Below are 19,120 nucleotides of genomic sequence, written 5' to 3'. Positions count from 1 at the left end.
ACAAAACATAGATATTATGGGAGACCAATAAGAGACGTGGCAGTATAGAATAAATAGGCAAAAACTTTGTGTGTTGGTGGGTGGTAGAGAAGTAGAAGAGAACGATTGATTTTGGTGAGGAAGATTTTGATATGCAAAATTTTGGTTGCGTTTTTTTGCTTTGGTTGCTCTTTTCTTATCATTACGGGACATTCGTGAAACAAACGTTGAGTTTGAGGAGTACAAAAACAAAAGGTAACGAGAGGAGTAGAAAGAAATATTACATATGCGTCGAAAGAACAAAAATGGAAGAAACTATTGTTTGTTTGCTTTTTTTTGTTTGTTTGTTTGGTTGTTGATTATTTAAGTAGGAGCGTAATTTACTCAGTGATCGCCTCTTTGAAGTTAGAACTCCATCGCCAGTTGAACTATAAAACACAAAATTATATGAATGCACATTTTAGCATCGATTCTTCACGCAAAACTGTGATGTAGGGGGGAGGGGGGGAGGGGGGGCTGGTCGCGGAATTTAATTGTGGGTAGGAACACAGGGATGATCATGGTGTGGTGGTGATGGGTAAGATAGAGGGGGGGAAACATTTCTCTTTACAACAATTCGATCAGATCGCGTTCCCTGGTGGTGCGGGATCGCGGACGGAGCAAATGGGAAACGGCTTTGATGACTCACAGAATGAAGGACACAGAGAGACAAGCGCACAAGTGATTATTGGCACAGGAAGGAAGATAAGAAAGGAAACCCGAACCTGACCGAAACAAATTGGTTTGGTGTGGATGATAGCATGATGAAGAAGAAGAAGTGTTGTTTGGAGGAGTTGGCCGATTAATGCTTGGGAAGCAAACACAGGAAGGTTCCAAGGTATGCGGCTAGTGAGTTTGTAGCACGGAGTTTAGTACAGTTTCTAGTTTATACGGTTCGAATTAGTTATTGTGGATTATTATTTTCGGTAAAATATAAATTGCATCAAGCATGAGACGCTATAGAAGAAAACGGAAGAAAAAAAAAAACTCAAGTGAACGCATCATAAAACTCAGGAACAAAACGGCTGATCGAATGTACAGTATAAATATAAAGTGTGCCAGAAATATATAGATGGGTAAAATGGTGAAATCGTGAGAAATGGAAGGGTAGAAACGGAAGGGATCGATTAAAACAAATAAAAAAAAACTCCAGTTTGGTACAGTTGGCTTCATTGTTGGGTTCCAATAGGCATGCACTTTCCCTTTCGCAATGTTATTTGTTCGGTTAGAAGCAATGTTTGATTTGAATACGATGATTTTACATTACGGCATGTATTTTTTTTTTTACTTTGCTAAATTCTGGATTTGGTTTCTTATGTTTTCATGTGAAGTAAATACCAACCACAAAAGTACATACAAAACAACGAAATAATATAAATCGTTTACACAATCAGGAAAATGTACGATGAATAGTTGAAATGACACTAGTCATGAAGATTAGGCGATTACTTTTTACACAAATTTATGCATTATGCTCAGCTTGGTAGAAGTAAAGGTATAAACAGAATGTAAAAATCAAAAGAAAGTAATGTTGTTGGTTGTAGTGGAGGGAAAGCACTGTGGTACATTAGGAATCGCTGGAGGTTTACATTAGCATTGCCTCAATCCAGTACTGCACACTAGTCCGTACACAGTGTAGATAAGTATATTGTCCGGTAACTTCTCTCCTATACAATCAAACGTGCCAGATGGGGCACAGAGCTACGAATCTTAATATTTGCAGAAAAATTTGCAAACCATTTTAAGGATAGTTTCGTTTAAGACGCTGTCTTTTAGTTTACCTAACCACAAGATGCTACAAGGACGAGTAAAGAAACTTGAAAATCAAAACTACACATACAAGTTCAAATTAATCGTTTAAGTAAAATCAATTACTGAAGGTAGAGTAACAATATTCATGCTAATGTCCAACAATGCAGCACGGATGGTTTTTTTCCCTAGTGTCCAATCGAATCTTTTTGAATAAATGATAGTGCGGACAAGTGGATAGTGTCGTTTAACAAAAAATACAATACACTGAGTAGTGTACAACGTAATTTATCCTATAAAAATCCTTACATTTATAACAACTAAAAGTACTAACTGGGCGAGAAGTACAAACTAAATTATATGAAAATTTTACCAAATCTAAACTCCTTACGGAGTGAAGTAGTCATCTACAACATCTAGCGCAAAACACGCTCAAATACCCCAATTTGTTGCTACTTTAAAGCTGTGCAACAAATGCACAGCACATTGTTGTGTGCTGTAATTTGGAAATTATAAAAATATTTATACATACACCAGGAGTTAGCCAAGCAGTTCTGATAGTGGCAACAGAAGACAGGCAGGGCGTGAGTAAAATTAAATAATTATCAAACAGCTAGAAGAAGCACCACAAATAACTCATTTACAAAGACAACTCTGGTCATATGTTTCAAACTCAACGGAACATAACAGAGCTACTAAATTGACTTTTGAATAAGTAGAATATTCATGCCCTCAATCAAATCCACAGGGGAATCTTTCAAATGTGATCTTTTCATACACTACATATCTTTCTCTTTGTACTACATATCCATTAAGAGCTGAAGTTATTTGTTACAAGTAGTGGTCTTTGGCGCGATAGCATCAGAGTTTTGCTTATTTGAATTAGCCCTAATAACAAAAAAAAAAAATTAAACTGACTTTCACATACTTTGAAAATTGACGCAGAATCCACAGAATAGTAACGAAAACAGCAGTTGCACATCTGTTACCCGGTGTACTACATACAAACACAAAAGCCTGACGCACTACCGAGAATCTTTGCTGAATTGTTAGAAATTAGCATACAAAGTCTGACAAGACAAATCGAGACAGATAAACAGACAGGCAAGCAGGCTGAGAAAGTGAGAGATAAGGGGATACCAAGGGGGACTAATTTAGGAGGATCGGTTCCAAAAATACCATACTAAGCAGCGAGCGAGTATGAGAGAGAGAGAGAGACAGAGAGATAGTAAAGCAAACTCAAAATCGAAAGAAATAGAAAATAGAGAAAAAACCGGGTGGAAAACGAAAAACCATGAACCAAACAACAAATCATGGTATTTGTTCGAATGGTATTATTAACTAGACTTGGTTTTTATTGGCTATTGTTGCTTGTATTTAGTTTGTTAAGATAAGGGATAGAAGAGTGTTGCTAGTATAGGTAGAATAGCAAGTAGTAGCGTGTGCAAAAAAATTTACCTTATTCACGTTGTTGTGTGTTTCCGGCGGTTTGATCGCTTCATCCGTGCCCGCCGTGTCCGGTATTGGTAACCGTTGCTCCTGTACGCTTGCAAGTCTTTGGCAAGAAAAGATGGTAAAATAAGAAAAATCAACACAATTGTGTGACTGTAACCTGCTAGAAGTTACAAAGCCACAAGCGAACGATCTCAATACCTTTTGAGCGTTACCAGTGTGCCGGTTAATTTTTTACACCGTCTTAACGCATTTTCCAACCGATCGGGTTCATCCTTGAGAAATGCTTCCTCCCGACAAACGTGCTCCATTTCGTTGGAGATGAGATTTCGTAACCCTTGCTGTAAGACGGGGAAGCGCATTTTCAGCTCGGCAACGGTTTTACTGCAAAAAAAAAACAAAAGGCGCAATGGTGGTTTAGATCGTTTGGACCCTACCCAACTGGAAGCACTCTGCTAGTAGTACCTCGCACGGCTAAGAACTAGCGCCATATCTTCAACGGCAACCATGTTGACACGGGTTCGTCTGTTGATGACTTCGCCGCGTAAACCTTCCACCGATGATTCCAGATCGGCCAGATCCTTTTCCAATCGAATCACCTCTTGTTTGTAGATTTCTTCCTCTCTTGTAAGATTTGTCTAGAATAAGTTAACGAACGCGTGGAGTTTTACATCCCCTTAACAACGGCAAGTTTCACACCTTACGAGCTGCACTTACCCGCTCCTTATCGCCTTGTCCCCAAACGAAGCCCGAGTTGGAGAGCAGGGTGGCGCGTATTCTCATGAACGTATCCTTAATGTCCTCCCGCACAGCGACCGCCTGGGTTTGCGTCAGTCGACGCAGTGTGCGAACCTCCGTCCGCAGATCCATCGCTTTCTTCTGTAAGCCACGCAGTTGATTATACACTTCCGGGGCAAGTGTTAGGTCGGTGCGGTACTGATTTCCCGCAATCATCACCAGCGGCTTCGGAGGTGGTGGTGGTTTTAGTCGATCTCGTTCTAAATTAAGAACCATAAATGCGCACATTAGTAAACAAACTAGGTCTGGTTGTAATGGTCCAGCTACACCTACCCTGTGATGAGGTTCTTGGCAATGTTGAGGATTTAATCGCCGGCTTAGGAGGCTTTGTGTCTGCTGCAAACGAAAGCAGATGTAGATGTGCACAGCACACTGTAAGTAACAGCATAATTTCTGAGTGCAATGGCAATGGTACGCACCGGAATGTTGTGGGCTGTGAGATTTTGGCACACCTTGAATGTCGTCACTGAAGGAAACAGATTTTTCAAACGAAACCGATTTATCTGTGAATAAAATTAAACAAACCACGAAGGATGATTAACTGCCAGTGACAGTGGCGACACACGTCAACAATTAGGAGGACGAGAGATAGATAGCTGCTAGTGGGGATTTAAAAAGATGGGATGTTGACTTAACATTCTCTTTCGTCCGGATAGCACATGAGCGCATGTGAGTCGTTCGATACTGTTCCCATTAAATAGTTAAAAAATTAGTTGCAAAAATTGTTTTCAAATTTATAATTTTCTAAATCGTAATTGCTTATGCTGCGTAAACCATGCTATGTAATCCAATTCGAAAAACAAAACCACGGTTTTAGCAGGTTCTCGGAACTGTAAAGTTAAGAAATGTATAACAGCAAATAGGAGCTATTTACAGAAGCTTTCGTAATATGTACATTACACTAAGGGCATACACACCCTCTACTACTGTTATGCACAGTTAACTGCTAGGCCGTAATTAGTTCGATGATAGTTCGTTCTGATGATCAAGTACATTCGTACATTCTACAAAGCGCGCCAATCTTGCGGATTTCTAATGTAACGGCTGACCATTACCACCACTACCTATGCTAATTAAATCGAATGATGTATAAGAATAGGCAATCAATATTAATGTTTTTGTACATTCGCTTAAACACTAACATAGAATAAAACGAAACAGGACTAAGATCTAAGGCGCTCTAAAAAAACAATACACATTTATCTCTACACTATTCGCTTCGAATGGAACAAGAAATGGACAAAGCCGAACGACATTAGATTGCTGAGCGAGTAAGAAAACAAAATGAGCTATGTAGATGGTCAATGGAAGCAGGATGGTAATACGGGTGAGTCTCACAGACAGGAAGCTGTAAATTGTCACAGCTGGGGCATGGGGCATGTGGGTTTGTGGATCGTACAGAGAGGATATTTTGCTTCTGTCAGGAAAAACATGGGCATATTTTTTTGCATTAGAACAGAACTTACGACATGTTGATTTTCCCAATTTTGGTGGTTTTTCGCGCGTGCAAACTGTACCATCTCCAGTAGCTTCAGCTAAATGATCAGTGTGTGTGTGAGTGTGTGTGTGTGTGTTAGTTCAGTGTGATTGTGTGACGGAATGAGGATTGGTTTGGAAAGTAAAATATACATATACGTAAATACATATGCTGATGAGCGAACTGATGACTGCAGAAAGAGATTATTTGGTGAGATGATGATGATGATAAAAACTGTTCCAAACATCTTTCGTATGGCGCACCACCCCGCGGCATGATTGATCGACATGAGAAAGCATTTCAAGAAACTATAATTCATTCTTAGTATCAAACATTATTAAATTGGCAACACTGCACACAAACTGTTACGAATTGGTTCAAAACTTGCGCTCAAACTATCTGTACACTGAGGAGGTTTTGCTTGTGAAGTAACTGATAAATATGACTACGTAATTACTTAATTTCTTTTCACAACAATACTTTTTCCTGACGGAGTTGATCGTTCCACAGCATTTAAAAAAAATTAAGACAAATCAATCACTTTGCTAATATTATCCAATCCATAAAAAATTACCATAAAAAACGAGAAAAAAAATATTTCGACACTCTAATTAATGTTATAACGACTAGCCAATGGTTTCGAAAGTATAATAAAAATCAATTAAAATACCACCAAACTCACAACCATACAACCAAACCAAACCAGAACGCAAGAAACCAAATGCCAAAGCTATCAATGTATGCAAAAAACTGGTCCAACACACACGTACAAGCATATAATATGATGAAAGAAAAACATTGTTGTTTTTGTTATCTGAGTTCAATCAACATAATTGTTCAACGTATGCAAAGCTACGAGAAGGAGCCCACGAAACCGTTGCCGATTCGGCAATAATAGTCACCGTGACTGCCCAAAAATTGGAATGTTGTAACGATCGGTTCAAAGAAAAAACGGAATCAAAAATGAAATCCGCACCGGGAACGGCCGCCCTCACATACCGTTACGATATTGTCCAGGGATGTTTAGAATATTGGGGTTGTTGTTAACTAGCGGTAGTTGAGGATTTTGTGTGAGTGCTTTCTGCACCAGCCCGGTAAGGTTGGCCAGCTGGCGCTCCATGTGCTCGACCCGTATTCTGTGGAGGTCTTCCGATCTGTATTTGGATGAGAGGGAGGAAGAATGAAACAAGGGAATCATTAATATAAGTAAGTGTAGCAAGTAATAAGAAATTATGTTTTTTTTACAATATCTAAATCGTACCACAATCACAATTTTTGGTGGTAATTTATCATGCTATAATTTTGCTATAAAAATACATTGTTTGAACCAAGAACCAAGATTGTACGGAACAAGTATGTGGTAAAGTAAAAATTCACAAGTTTAACAGTGAGCTGTAGACAGAAGCTGTTTTAAGCTAGCGACGAGGAAACGCGACAAGTGTAATAGAAAATTTTCGCACGCGTTACGCTCCAGTTCCTCGCATAACATCCTTCCCTCTAGAGACAGTCGCAGCGGAACGAGTTGCAATGACAGTGAAACCTTTAGTCGGCGCGCAACGATGGCAAGCAAGCAGGCTCTGTTGCTGCATTTCATTACCAACTTTGTGGCCAAGAAGACCTCGCCTTTAACGCACGACTTTGCCGCAGAAACCGAAAAAAAGCTTACCCCTACACTGCAAAGAATACTTTTTAAATGGCCCCGCAGTTCGTTCGCCGGCATGGCCAACGATTGTTTTTTGCCTTTACCGCGCGGCACCTGGTAGTGATGGTGGTGATTACTTTGAGTGAAGTTGTTTCCGCACGCAACGATAACGTCACCGATAGCATACTGTACGATGGCCGGTCGAAGTGGAACGATTATCGGTATCTGGAGGGCCTACCGCTGGAACAGTTGCTTCTGCTGCAACGGAGAGTCGGTGAGCTGCGGAACAGCTTCCTTTTCAACGCCACCGATGATGAGCCGGAGGCAGAAACGCGGGAAATGCCTCAGGGTGAGAGCGGTGGCCAAAACGAACGTGGTTCGCATATGTTCGCAGCGCCACTCAAGATGCAAAACACTGTGGATAGGTAAGAGACCAGCGAATGGTTTGCTAGTGTGCAAGTGAAGAATATAAAACTCAACAATTTACAGCCCGTTTTTATATTCTACCTTGTGACACAGGAGGTCCTCCGTTGAGCCGTGGAACTCGAAACCGTCCAAGGTTCAAACAATATTTCAAATCAGCATCACGGGCCTAGCATTTTTGGCATTTGCCGGATACCTGCTGTGTATGATCGTACAGGCGATCAAGAGCAAAGGTGCTTGAGGGGGGGGGGGGGGGGGGGGGCTAGATTTATTATTCGTTTCTGCCTGTTAACAAGCTTCATCCATTTTTAGGAACGACCTACTACCATCCTACGATCACTGGTTCGGCGACGCTAGCATCGGTGCTGAAAAAGCGTAAACCATTCATGCGCCGCAAGCGTGATCTGACCTACATCACACCGCTGGATGCGTATGATGCTGAGCAATTGCACCAGATGCTCATTGCATTTGCTGAGGGGTATGCGAACGGTCCCGGAAGCTGATTTATTCGCAACCTAACTAGAATGAGGATGCGCTCGAGGATGGTGGCACCGCAACAACTCACCTGGTATGATCGTACATTTGGTTTGGTGGCACTCGTGGAATTCGTCCAACATTTTTCACTCCATACATGGCGTACTGATCATCCGCGATCGATATATCCCTGTGCGTGTGGAAAGATTCGTTTTAAATAAAATCATATGAAACATGGATGGAAAGTTCGAGCAGCTCTGTACCCTTGCTCTTCGTCGATAATCGGTGTTACGGTCGTGGAACGTGTACCGTATTGGCTATAGTAAGGCTCTTCGTACGCTCCCCGCGATGCTCCACTTCGTTCCGGCGAACTCATGTATCCATCTGTGTGGTGAGTAAGAACACGGTTCGATGAAGATAGCGTCAACCGAATTTTGTCAAAGCCTCACCTGGAATGTTGTACAGCTGCTCGGTAGTGTATGGCATCGGTCCCGCAATGTTGCCCCGCGAACCGTACGAACGAATCGGTTTCGATGCTACTCCTGTGGGCATAAGCGTGATAAAGTTGCATAATCTGGTGATGCTTCTCCATCGCTCGATTGACTTACCTATTGCTCCCTTGGTTCTGTCCGAATACATGCCTCTAGGTAGCGTTTGAGTGGTTCCAACATAATATGGTGTTTTTGTGGGTTGCTGGAAGGGAAAGGGATAAAGTGCACCGAAAAACAAAAATTAATAAAAAATCTCAAACTGAGAATATTATTTTCGAAAGAGATCGCCATAGAATGTGAGTTGATAGAATATTTACTTAATTCCTCTACATTTCATCAGCAGTTTCTGCTCACCGAGCATCGTTAGTGGTTGAAACAATTCAACGGACCGTGGGACATGACAAAATTCCGCCACTCCAACATATGACGGTCACAGTTTCATGAGCAACACAGTAATGTGCTGCGCAGCTTGCTGGCCAGCGCACTAAGAGATAGTATGCATCATGCTTTACGAGCCACTTATGGGGCTATTACGTACGCCCCATCGTACGCGAACTCTCCGCGCTCTATAATCCTTTCACGTTTTCTGTCCCGCCCCGCGGTGCTGCCCCCCGTCATTCAAAGGAAGTCGGCCGGTAAACGGAGCTCCCGTTACAATATAAACTTCACCCGTGCCCACCACCAACCAGAGCAGCAGCAGCAGGGAACCGTGACGAAACTCGCTCCGGTGATAGTTTGCAGTATTTTTTTTTGCACCGTCGTTGTTTTTGATATGGCCTCACTCACGTTACTGAAGGCCAGTATTAATTGCCCGACGCTTTGCCCCATCAGGTGGCCAAATGGCGATGAATTAGGGAACAGCGCAGATCGAGAGACGGCTTGCTGCAGCATCGCGTGCGCTGGCGGCAATGGAAAGAAAGTAAAATCTTTGATCCAAAAATTAGGCCACCCAGCATATTTCGCAAGTGTTTTGTTGGAGCGGCTCGAAATCTCATCAACCGAAACCCCGCACCGCAGAGAATGGTGGCCAGCTGGAGATGAAAAGTGAAATGCTTTGAACCGCGTCTCGAAACGTGACAAGTTTACGATCATCGACATCTTCACCGCGATCCGTCGATCGTTCCGGTCGCATTGTCGCACTGACCGACCGTTCGAATGAGTTACGTGAGACCGCGCTCTGTAGGGCAGCTTCTATGCTCGACCCAAATAGTGGTCTGGTGGGCCCTTGCATCGATGATGGAAGCACAAGTGCATCAGGCAATGTATTGATGCGTTCGCAACACGCCTTCTTTCCTCGCTTAATTGAATTGTTTCCATTTGAACCCCGATCGCAATCGTTTCATCATTCGACAGCACGGTGAGATGTTAATCGACTTCAGCGGCACGCCACGCCATCACCATTTCTCCTCCTTTACTCATTAGCTGCTTCCGGCTCGTTAGCCTGCCGGAGGAACATCTCGATCCGAGTTGTCCGACCGATTGGCATAAACTCTCGACGAAATTAACAATGTTTCGGATTCATATTTTGTGCTTCTCTTCCTGCAAAGCATGCAGTGGCGCATAAGTGGCGCTCGGCGGATGCATTCGACAACTGTGGAACTGTTATGCCGATTGCATAACAGCGATTGGGGTTTTTTGTCTTTCATCGAAACATCTCGGAGCGAACAACGCCCAACCCGGCCATCTAGCTATCCCCGATTCGCACCTCCCAGTTATTGCCTTTTACCGGCCATTCTTCCAAACGAGACTCGTGGACGCGATTGTGTTGGACATCAAACTCAAACGGCCAATTTCACCCGAACGATCCAGAGGTCTGATCGGCATGTTTTGCCTGCTATTCAGGTAGGTGAGTGCTGCTGTTATGTATCATTTCTCGTCCCCGAGCCGTCCCCACCGTGGCGCTGGTGTTACTGAACACGAGGCGGCTACACTGTACCGTTTGCACCGGGTGGGTTCGCGAGCCTTCCCCAGATGCAACAGGGTGTAGCTAAAATCCCCGCGGTCCGGACCGACTGCGCCAACCAAAGAAGGTAGTTGTATGTGACTAAGTGGTCTCCTGGTAGGCGCACAGCTGCTGCAGTATGGGACGGTGATTGATTTTTTCACTCACGCCCACTCCTCAATGCCACCAACAAATTGAAATATTGATAATTATTTTATGATAGCTTGGCGCGGGACGCGTTCCCTTCGGCGGCAATTATTGGCAGCGTGGGGCAGGCAACAATGCACAGCCTGGAGATTGTGTTGGAGCTTTGGAAAGAAGCTTTAGATGCATTAAACCGATTCCATTAGACGCAACGGATATCTTACAACTAAATAATACTTTGATAGAGGTCAGGCCTAAGCTGATCTCGAAAAAGCGAGTCAAGGGCAAACGGCGAAGTAAGAGTCTGTTCAAGTCGGATGTAATCTACACACTGTAAGAACAACAAAAAAGGGGGGTTGAAATGTGTTTTAATCGAGTCCTTGCGGCACATTAACGCGTTCAGGGAAAAAGTGATATTGCGCCAATAAGAACATGTTACGGTTACTCACTCACCAACAGCCACAAGTTACCAGTCAATTGTTAGAGCGATAAATAAATTGTTCACATTTCATTATGATTATGGTCAGTGGCAATCAATTTTAACTCCAGCACACACAATTGCCAACAACGGCCGGTCTGTGCCATGTGTGTGCCAATCTTATGCAAAGTTCGCACGAACTCCGAACGGTTGTTACAGCACGCGGTGTTAAAGTGACGATGTACAACAACCGAACCGCTAGTACCATTTAATTGCAACCCCTGCCGGCTGGCTGTCTGTCTGTCCTATCGCGTCCAGCCTATAAAACAAAAGTGAAGCTAGGAAGGAAAACTGTACCCATCGGCTGGTGGACCCATTTCTTTGTACCCGGCGTCCGTTTAGCTCGCACAAAAAAAAAGGCCGGCATTATTACATGGACCGGCGGTCATTAGAGCAAACCACACACAGCACGGCTGCAATGCTTAGAAACAAAAACCAAACCAAACCGAAAAAAAAAAAACAAATCCATACAAACGGCGTCCCAAATCTGGGGAAGGTGGCTGGGGTTGAGGTTGATGGTTGGTCGAAAGCAGGAATATGCTGTTCGACGACGATCGACGATTTTTGGCCGAGGCTTCCACTTCCCTCGAACTCGAACGAAGTTGAAGAATTACAAAAACAACGCTGGGTAGGGAGCGCGCGCAAAAGTTGGCGCGTAAGCCTCGTGCGCTCAACTGTCCACCGTCAAGCGTCAGTTGCAGTTCGGGCTCGGTATTGTAAGGTGTTCCAATCGTCCGGTAATCGGTGAACCGGCGCATAGCCGCGTGATCCTCGTGGCGCATACGAGAGTGTTTGATGTTGAACAGTTTATCGATCGTCTGTGGATCGTGCGAAGCGGACTTCCTCGAGCTGATGTCATTGGAGGGCTGACTGTTTTAACGCTGTTTTTGGTGTGCATTTGAAAGTTAGCCTTTGGCGTGATATTGTGTGACTCCTGTTTTGTGTCCTGGACTGGGTTGTAGTGAGAAAACAGAAAAAAAAAAAACTATGGCCGCTCGGATGTCTTTACACGTCGGGGTGGGTGTTGCAGTGGCGACTTGCACACTGTTCACGATCGTTTCGGCACTTCCGCAACAGACAGTGACCACCTACCACGGAAATCTGTACCCATCGCTGGGAACGTCCGTGGTCGGCAGTGCACCGAAGCTAGTGCTTCCGGATTCTAGCTCGTCCGAGGAACGTATTCTTGCAGGATCGGACGATTTCTTGGCGTCGTTTTCATCCAGCGGTGAGGTAAGTAGCGCCTACTACGTAAGACGTCACCTGTGGTGCCTGAGGCTCTCATGCAATTTCTGATCACGATAGTAAACGATCAAATCGATACTGTCTCGAGCATACCCATAAGACGATAGGCCCAAACGAATTACGCGTGCACCTATCAGGCTGACAGGTCTCGCAGCTACTCTCCTCGCCTGTCCCTAACTTCCAGCTAAAAATCACAGTTTACGATCTACCAGCCTGCCAGCACACGCAAGTACAGATTAATCTGCAGCGATGAAAGCAGTGTAAAGAAGGAGCCCCATGCCTTCTGTGCGTCTGGCAGGCGGTAATGCAAAACAACGCGGTAAAAACAATGATGTAATTCTGTGCGCGGCAACGACACACATGTCGCAGCCAGACTCAACATCCCCTTCGCACGGGGGGGGGGGGGGGGGGGGTTGCGGACGCAGTTTTGTAATGCGCCTGCAATCTCAAAAACCCGTCCAGAGCATGCGTGGTTGTACTGGGCTCGCGCACCTCACTGTAACATATTAGCTGGATGTCGCAAGGAACATCACCGCGGCGCATCGCATGTCGCGCAGATGCCAGGCCTTCGCAATCATGTCTCAACACACCAGGCACGGCCATGCACCCACACTCACCCAGGCCAAACATACGAACAAGTGTGCAAAAAATTAGTAGAGCACGTATAATGCACCAGTGCTGTTTGGGCGAAATTACTCGGACGGAAATATTATTCATGTTTCCAATGTTTCTGCCACTGTTGACCCCTTTGCAATTGCGCGTCCAAAATCAAATTGATCAAATGCGAAATCCGAAGCCAATTTGAGTTTGAAGTCTTTCGGTAACACCAGCCTAGGGGTGATGGTAATTAATTCGCGTAATGGTTAAATGGTGGAATCGAAGAAAGAAAACGCATGATTTTGTAAACTTTCCACTTACACTTGCCAATAGAAATTGCCTTCATTATCGTCCGGTGCCCTCCTCTCCGGAGGTTGGTTTTCCCAAGCGGTCGCGTCATGCCGCCACCACCACCACCGCTGCCGCTTTTTTTTCCTTATTTGATTTATTAGTGTCTAATCGACTGTAACGCAGGTTTAATACGTAAAACCCCTTGTACCGTAAACCCGCCATCAATCGGGTAGCAAAGATACATGATCTAACAACGGCAAGTAACAAAGTTTGGCATTAAAAAAGACATTAGATATTTGATCGGTGATCTGCGTTTCAATTGCACTTTGCTGGGTAAAGTTACTAAAGAGCCCATGCCGGTGGGTACATTCACATCTTACGATAGAAAGATTGAGCAGTTGATTGATTCCGCGTCCAGTAACTCGTTTCTTGTACAATTCATCAGCACTCCCAGCATATCAGACTGCGTTCAACATTTAATCTACCCACCTACAGCTATGTAGATCAGAAAAAGGCCACAAAATCAAGCTCCACAAAAGCTGGCCACTAGACAACACTGCTCAAGGACAACTGGGCACTGGGACATACCGACGTCCGTGCGCTTAACCTTCGTCTGAGCCGGGAGGGCGGTTGATAATAAGAATTCACTGGCGTCATAAATCCGACACAAAGGAAAGGCAGCAACAAAATAAAACGGCCGCTACATATCCTTGAGAAATCCTACCCCTCCTAGCAGCAACCCGGACTTACAGCAAACCTGACAGACTTCTTGATACGAACGCGTTCCAAAGAACTGGTCCAAGAACCAAACCCAGATTGCGTTACAAAGGATTTGCATTGTATTGGCATGAACTAGATCTGTACGAATGGCACAGTTTCTAGTCGTCGTCCCACGTAGCACCAGCACCGCTTGTTGTGTCATTTGCCAAAGTTCAATCTACAAACCGACACAAGCTGCGTTACCTGCGTTTGCGCAAAACTGATTAGGTTTTTGTGGTTTCTTAAGAAACATTTACGAAGGTTTCTCCGAGCAATAATAGAACATGGCGAATTTCTTAACACACCACCCCGCAACTGAAGGACACCTTCGCTAATGATGCCGCGGATCGTTTCGTTAGTGGGTGTTTGGAAGAAGAGGAAGAAAAAGAACGCGCACATGGCAATCAACGCAACCAAAATAGATCTGCTACTTGACTCACATGTGACCTGCGCAATATGTTGCGTGTGGTCGGGAGGAAAGCTTTCCTCTCGAAAGTTCCGCAGTTCATGAGGAACACCAGCTGACCTTCGGGGCGAAAAAACAGGGGTTGACTAGAAAAAATTTGTTTACACCAGCCTGATGAGGGTTTGCGTTTCGGCCATGACGTAATCTTTCGCTAACGTCGATCGATTAGCCAAAACATGTTTACATCTGTAGTCATTTTCGTCCTTGGTTGGTTTATTACCAAAACATTTAAATTGAGTTTAAAGACAGATCACACTCGTCTAGTAGGCAAGAAATGCGCGATCTAACAGACAGACAGCAAGCCTGAGCACGTATCTTTAACTTATTTATCCAACATTTGCAGGATACCTGCAGCTTCGAGAAGTATGCGTTCGATCACGACGGTACGGTGAAGTACGGTAACAAGCTGCCAGCCCTCTCCCAGTTCACGCTGTGCATGTGGATGCGATTTACCAATCATACCGGCGACCACACGATCCTCACCTACTCCGGTAAGTATCGACCTCAACAACCCGTAACCTGATTCATTTGCTCGCAACGCAACTCGAGGTGATTGATTTGAATGCAGCCACTGCCCAAAGTGCATCCAACGCTTAATCTCCTTCAACTGGGCTTCCTTGCGCGCAGGTGTCCTCAGCTGCATAATAAGTGGCGCACAGCTTGCTCTCGTTATGACACGTTATGCCGGGCTATAGTCAATAGGTTGGCTAGCTCCCTCGTAAACATTCCATCGACGCACGGTGAATGTACGCAGCCAAAGCATCGGCCAATTCGATCGTCTTTCGCATAGCGAACGGAATTTACTGTGGCGATCGACTATTTCGACGTAAAACGCAACGTGATACGTGAAACCGTAGCACCTTTCGCTCTCGGCGAGCAAGCTAGTGACGACGGGGTGCCAGCCAACGTTACTCGTTGCGTTCCACATAATAATGTCCTACTGAACTACCGACAGACTTTAATCGTCTTACGCACGTTCGACGACGAGAGCACACACACACACACACACTAGCCAGCATCCAGTAACGATTGGGTATTATCTTGTTCTATCTCCCCCATGCCATGCGAAATCCTTCATCCACGGTCCTTTCGCTTCGACACGACGGCGTCGCGAAACAGCGGAAGATGAACCACGCGAAATACAGCTCTGGATTTCCAACAACATGGGCATGAGCTTCATCAGTCTGGCCGTTCATGGCCAATCACTCTTCAGGTAGGTAGTGGAAAGGCAACCACCAACAAACCAACCAAATACCCCAACTTGCCGAACAAATGCAATTTTATGTAATCTTACCGGCGCGCGCTCACCAATAATGTAACGACCTCCAGAAAACTCTCCAAGGAACTCACGAAAGCGAATATTATTATCTCACTTGACCGAAACGTAAAAACAGGTTGAACTATCCTTTCAAAATGCGAAAGTGGCACCACGCGTGTGCATCGTGGAACGGTAAGACCGGCGAATGGCAACTGTGGATCAAATCGGAACGCGTCGGGCGCGGATTCCACAACCGGGTAAGTGAAGCGGTTCGGGCCCAGCCTTGAGATACTTTTTTTTTTTTCGTCGAGTGCCCAGTACGCGTGCGCGATCTCGCGATCGTGAGGCGGACTAGTTCTGGACACAGACAGATAGACAGCAAAACACCCGCCCCGATAAACAATCTCCGCTTCTTTTCTCCGAACAAATGCGCAACGATGACGATTGGTGATGGTTAAATCGACGGATGGAAATTGGAACGCCCCGCTCCCGCCACTACCTTCCTCACAGCTGGTAAATTACGAAATCAAACCCTACGGTACGCTGTTCTCCGGTGGTCCATCCATTACCGGGCCCACCGACATCGGGCTGCACTTCGAGCTGACGGCGATCCAGATGTACAAGGTGGCGCTGAGCGCAGGAAAGGCACACCGCGACCACAAACATCACCATGTGCACCATTTCGATCATAATGGCGGCGAGGTTACGTCTACCACTCCGCGGACCCAGGTGCCGGTAAGTCGTTTGCTTCCTTTTCTATTCAACACCGCACCGCTTCTTCGGCGTTTGCCGGGGCATCTCGCCCAACTTTGGAGACACTAATTAAAGCACCGTCTTTTGCGTCCGCTCTTTTCGCACTGCTCGTTAGCCTTCACCCCAACCGGCGAACCCGCTGCTGGCCAATGGACAGATTCCAACGCGCGTCAAAATTAATCTCGCCACAAACGGGGCCCAACAGAACAGTGGCTCGCTCGGTATTCCGACCAAGGGTCTGCCGTCGCAGCTCGTCGGTGGATTTACTCCGTCGATCGGTAACGGGCCTACCGTTACGACCAACTTCGTCAACGGTCAGTTCAGCACCGGGGTCCGCTTCCTCCAGGAGCAGCTAGTTTCAAACAACGTGATCGGTCCGTTCCCGCGTTCGAGCAGTTCGGTGGGAGGATCTTCCACCGGCACGTTTACGTTCCCCGATAGCAGCAGTAGCGAGCTGGCCGGTCCATCGTCATCTAGCGGTGCGTACTCCATCGTGCAGCTGCCCTCCGACACGTCGCCGCGCAAACTTTTCAAGCGTCAAACGGCGGCGAACACGGCTGCCAAGGTCGACAAGACCGGTGGCGCAACGGAAACCAAAACCAAGCGCGAACTTATCCAGTTGCAGGACGGTTCGCTACTGCAGAGCTCCGAGTACATATTCGACGGACTGGCCGAGTTCGGACTGCCCGATTTCAAGAACAAACTGGGTCGCGAAACAGACATTGAGGATGAAATTCGGGAGCACGATAAGGAACCGGCGGAGGAGGAGGTGCGTGCCGTCATGAACATCTGCTCCAAGTGTGCACCGGAACCGTTCGCTAAGGCGCTCGTGTTCGCGTGGAAGGATGCAACGACGGAATTGGGTGGCGCACTGTCGGCTAAGGCGTCCTCTCACTGTGGCCATTTCTAAACCCTTGGCAAGGGATGTCCGCAGCCGAGAGGAAGGAACGCTCGCAGAACCGTAAACCGTTTAATGTAAACAGTATGGATATTTAAATACCTCAAACCGTACATTATTAGTGTATTTTATGAAGCCATAGCCCCCCCAAGTGTGCGAGGTGTACAAGTGATGTATGAATAAAAGTAATAAATGTATTATACCAATCGAATTCGTTTGCTCACCTTGCTTTTGTGAATGTGCTGATGTTGATATTCGGAGTCAAATTCCGGTTCGCTGAAATAGCTCTGCAAATGAGAAGATGCCAAAAATATTATATTCATTTATCAATTATGCTAACATCTAAAAGGAAACCAAACATCATGATAATATGTAAAAAAACAATCGAAACAAGGGAAGTAAAGAGTGTATTATCTACAGATGTTTGAAGTTTTGCTAAACAGGATTGGACATCCAGCCGATATTTCTGAATTGTTTTTAGATGCCTTGGAAAAGGAAGTCGAATGCAATTCTTACAATAAGACCCACTCAAAGTTACAATTTTAGAAACTCTCCAACTTGACATTTGATGCACTCCTTTAGGGCACTACTGTCTTTTAAATGCCCTTTGAAGAGTTGTACAATGTCCACTAAATCACTGTTTAATGCAGTATTGCTGCATGAGAGGGTCATCTACTCATACTCCCTAGAAGTCAATATTGGTACCACACTATCGATCAGTTTTCAGCAACATATTAAATTTTTGTCTATTGATGCAAAATTGCGCAATATGGCCCGTTATCGCTGGATCGCTGGATAGCTATTGGCTCCTGCAGGACAGCACAACAGATCATATAGCCCGTTTAGTGAATGCCGGGGAACATGAATAACTGCATGGAAAGTGGTTTTGCGGTGAGCCAGCTGATCTTCAACAATAGAACGTCAGAAAGAAACACAGAATATCGCCTCTTCGGGCGATATCTTGAAGTAGTAAGCTGCTTGGTATTATCTGCGAATGCGTCGTTAAGAACCCAATTTGAATTGCCATAATAAAATTATTAAAACCAACAAAAAACATCGGATACCACTGAACGGTACTTTAGAAAGAGAATATGTCTACATACCTGCTCTTGATCCCACTGATTTGGAATGGCCGCCGGCTGTAGAGGCTGTGGGATATTTTGTCCACCGGGCAGAACCTGCGGTGCACTAACTTCGTTCGACTCAAACAATCGCAGCACGGAACGATCGCGAATCTCTCGCAGGTGCGATCTACGGATAAGAACGTATGCCCCGTTAACATTAAGCATTGCCAATGACTTTCCAAACCAACAGCATTCCGCGCGCGATCCATACCTAACATCCTCCAGCTCGTAGAACATGTCCTTGCTCGAGTCGTGAATGTAGATCTTCACGTTCGGCCCTTCGAGGTACTGCATGGTGAGCTGCCGCGGGAAGGATCGCACAAACAACGCCCGCACCGTATCGATGGACGTGATCTCGTTCGGTAGCAGCGCACGTTTCGTCTCCGAGCGATATTGCAAAAACACCAACCCTAGCGGCCGTTCGAGCGTTTTCGACGGTGTTCGGACGACGGGCAGCGACGACCGTTGCTTGCCACCGCGCCGGAAGCCCGTGCTGGCCGTTTCCGCCTCGGACATGATACCCGGATCATCGTCAAACAGGGGACCTTGATTCGTTGGCGTGTACACGCGCATCTGTGGAGTCTGTTGGGGAAGGGACATCAGAAAGGTTACCTTGAAAACCCTTAAAGGCCACTAGGCCA

At 45.5% G+C, this 19,120-nt stretch overlaps 3 protein-coding genes across 11 annotated transcripts in view; 2 read left to right on the top strand and 1 right to left on the bottom strand.

The window, feature by feature from the left end:
• Positions 1-19,120, bottom strand: part of LOC118509625 (coiled-coil domain-containing protein AGAP005037) — a 36,827-nt gene that overhangs the window by 8,551 nt on the left and 9,156 nt on the right. For 4 of the 9 annotated variants that reach the window (XM_036050487.1, XM_036050484.1, XM_036050489.1 and 1 more), the window contains exons 5-19: positions 18,691-19,061; positions 18,459-18,606; positions 17,580-17,642; positions 8,642-8,726; positions 8,483-8,575; positions 8,297-8,417; positions 8,125-8,223; positions 6,494-6,648; positions 5,484-5,552; positions 4,437-4,520; positions 4,291-4,353; positions 3,937-4,217; positions 3,685-3,857; positions 3,421-3,603; positions 3,226-3,322 (exon numbers count right to left, since the gene is read on the bottom strand). In XM_036050487.1, coding sequence (XP_035906380.1) covers positions 3,226-3,322; positions 3,421-3,603; positions 3,685-3,857; positions 3,937-4,217; positions 4,291-4,353; positions 4,437-4,520; positions 5,484-5,552; positions 6,494-6,648; positions 8,125-8,223; positions 8,297-8,417; positions 8,483-8,575; positions 8,642-8,726; positions 17,580-17,642; positions 18,459-18,606; positions 18,691-19,061 — 2,085 coding nt within the window. Of the gene's footprint in view, positions 1-363; positions 408-3,225; positions 3,323-3,420; positions 3,604-3,684; positions 3,858-3,936; positions 4,218-4,290; positions 4,354-4,436; positions 4,521-5,483; positions 5,553-6,493; positions 6,649-8,124; positions 8,224-8,296; positions 8,418-8,482; positions 8,576-8,641; positions 8,727-15,740; positions 15,905-17,579; positions 17,643-18,458; positions 18,607-18,690; positions 19,062-19,120 lie in introns of those variants that run through there. The other 5 variants (XM_036050488.1, XM_036050492.1, XM_036050490.1 and 2 more) reach the window with 4 other exon arrangements.
• Positions 7,032-8,131, top strand: LOC118509756. The gene is made up of 3 exons (XM_036050886.1): positions 7,032-7,561; positions 7,656-7,792; positions 7,872-8,131. Exons 1-3 carry the CDS (start codon positions 7,188-7,190, stop codon positions 8,060-8,062), a joined length of 702 nt encoding a protein of 233 aa, XP_035906779.1. The 5' UTR covers positions 7,032-7,187; the 3' UTR covers positions 8,063-8,131.
• Positions 11,767-17,566, top strand: LOC118509684. The gene is made up of 6 exons (XM_036050735.1): positions 11,767-12,321; positions 14,790-14,937; positions 15,566-15,659; positions 15,841-15,961; positions 16,215-16,439; positions 16,573-17,566. Exons 1-6 carry the CDS (start codon positions 12,076-12,078, stop codon positions 17,365-17,367), a joined length of 1,629 nt encoding a protein of 542 aa, XP_035906628.1. The 5' UTR covers positions 11,767-12,075; the 3' UTR covers positions 17,368-17,566.

This window comes from Anopheles stephensi, chromosome 3 (assembly GCF_013141755.1).
Source record: "Anopheles stephensi strain Indian chromosome 3, UCI_ANSTEP_V1.0, whole genome shotgun sequence".
In the NCBI taxonomy this organism is placed as follows: Eukaryota; Metazoa; Arthropoda; class Insecta; order Diptera; family Culicidae; genus Anopheles; species Anopheles stephensi.
Note: the sequence above shows the minus strand (reverse complement) of the source record. Positions and strands in the feature narration are given on the sequence as shown.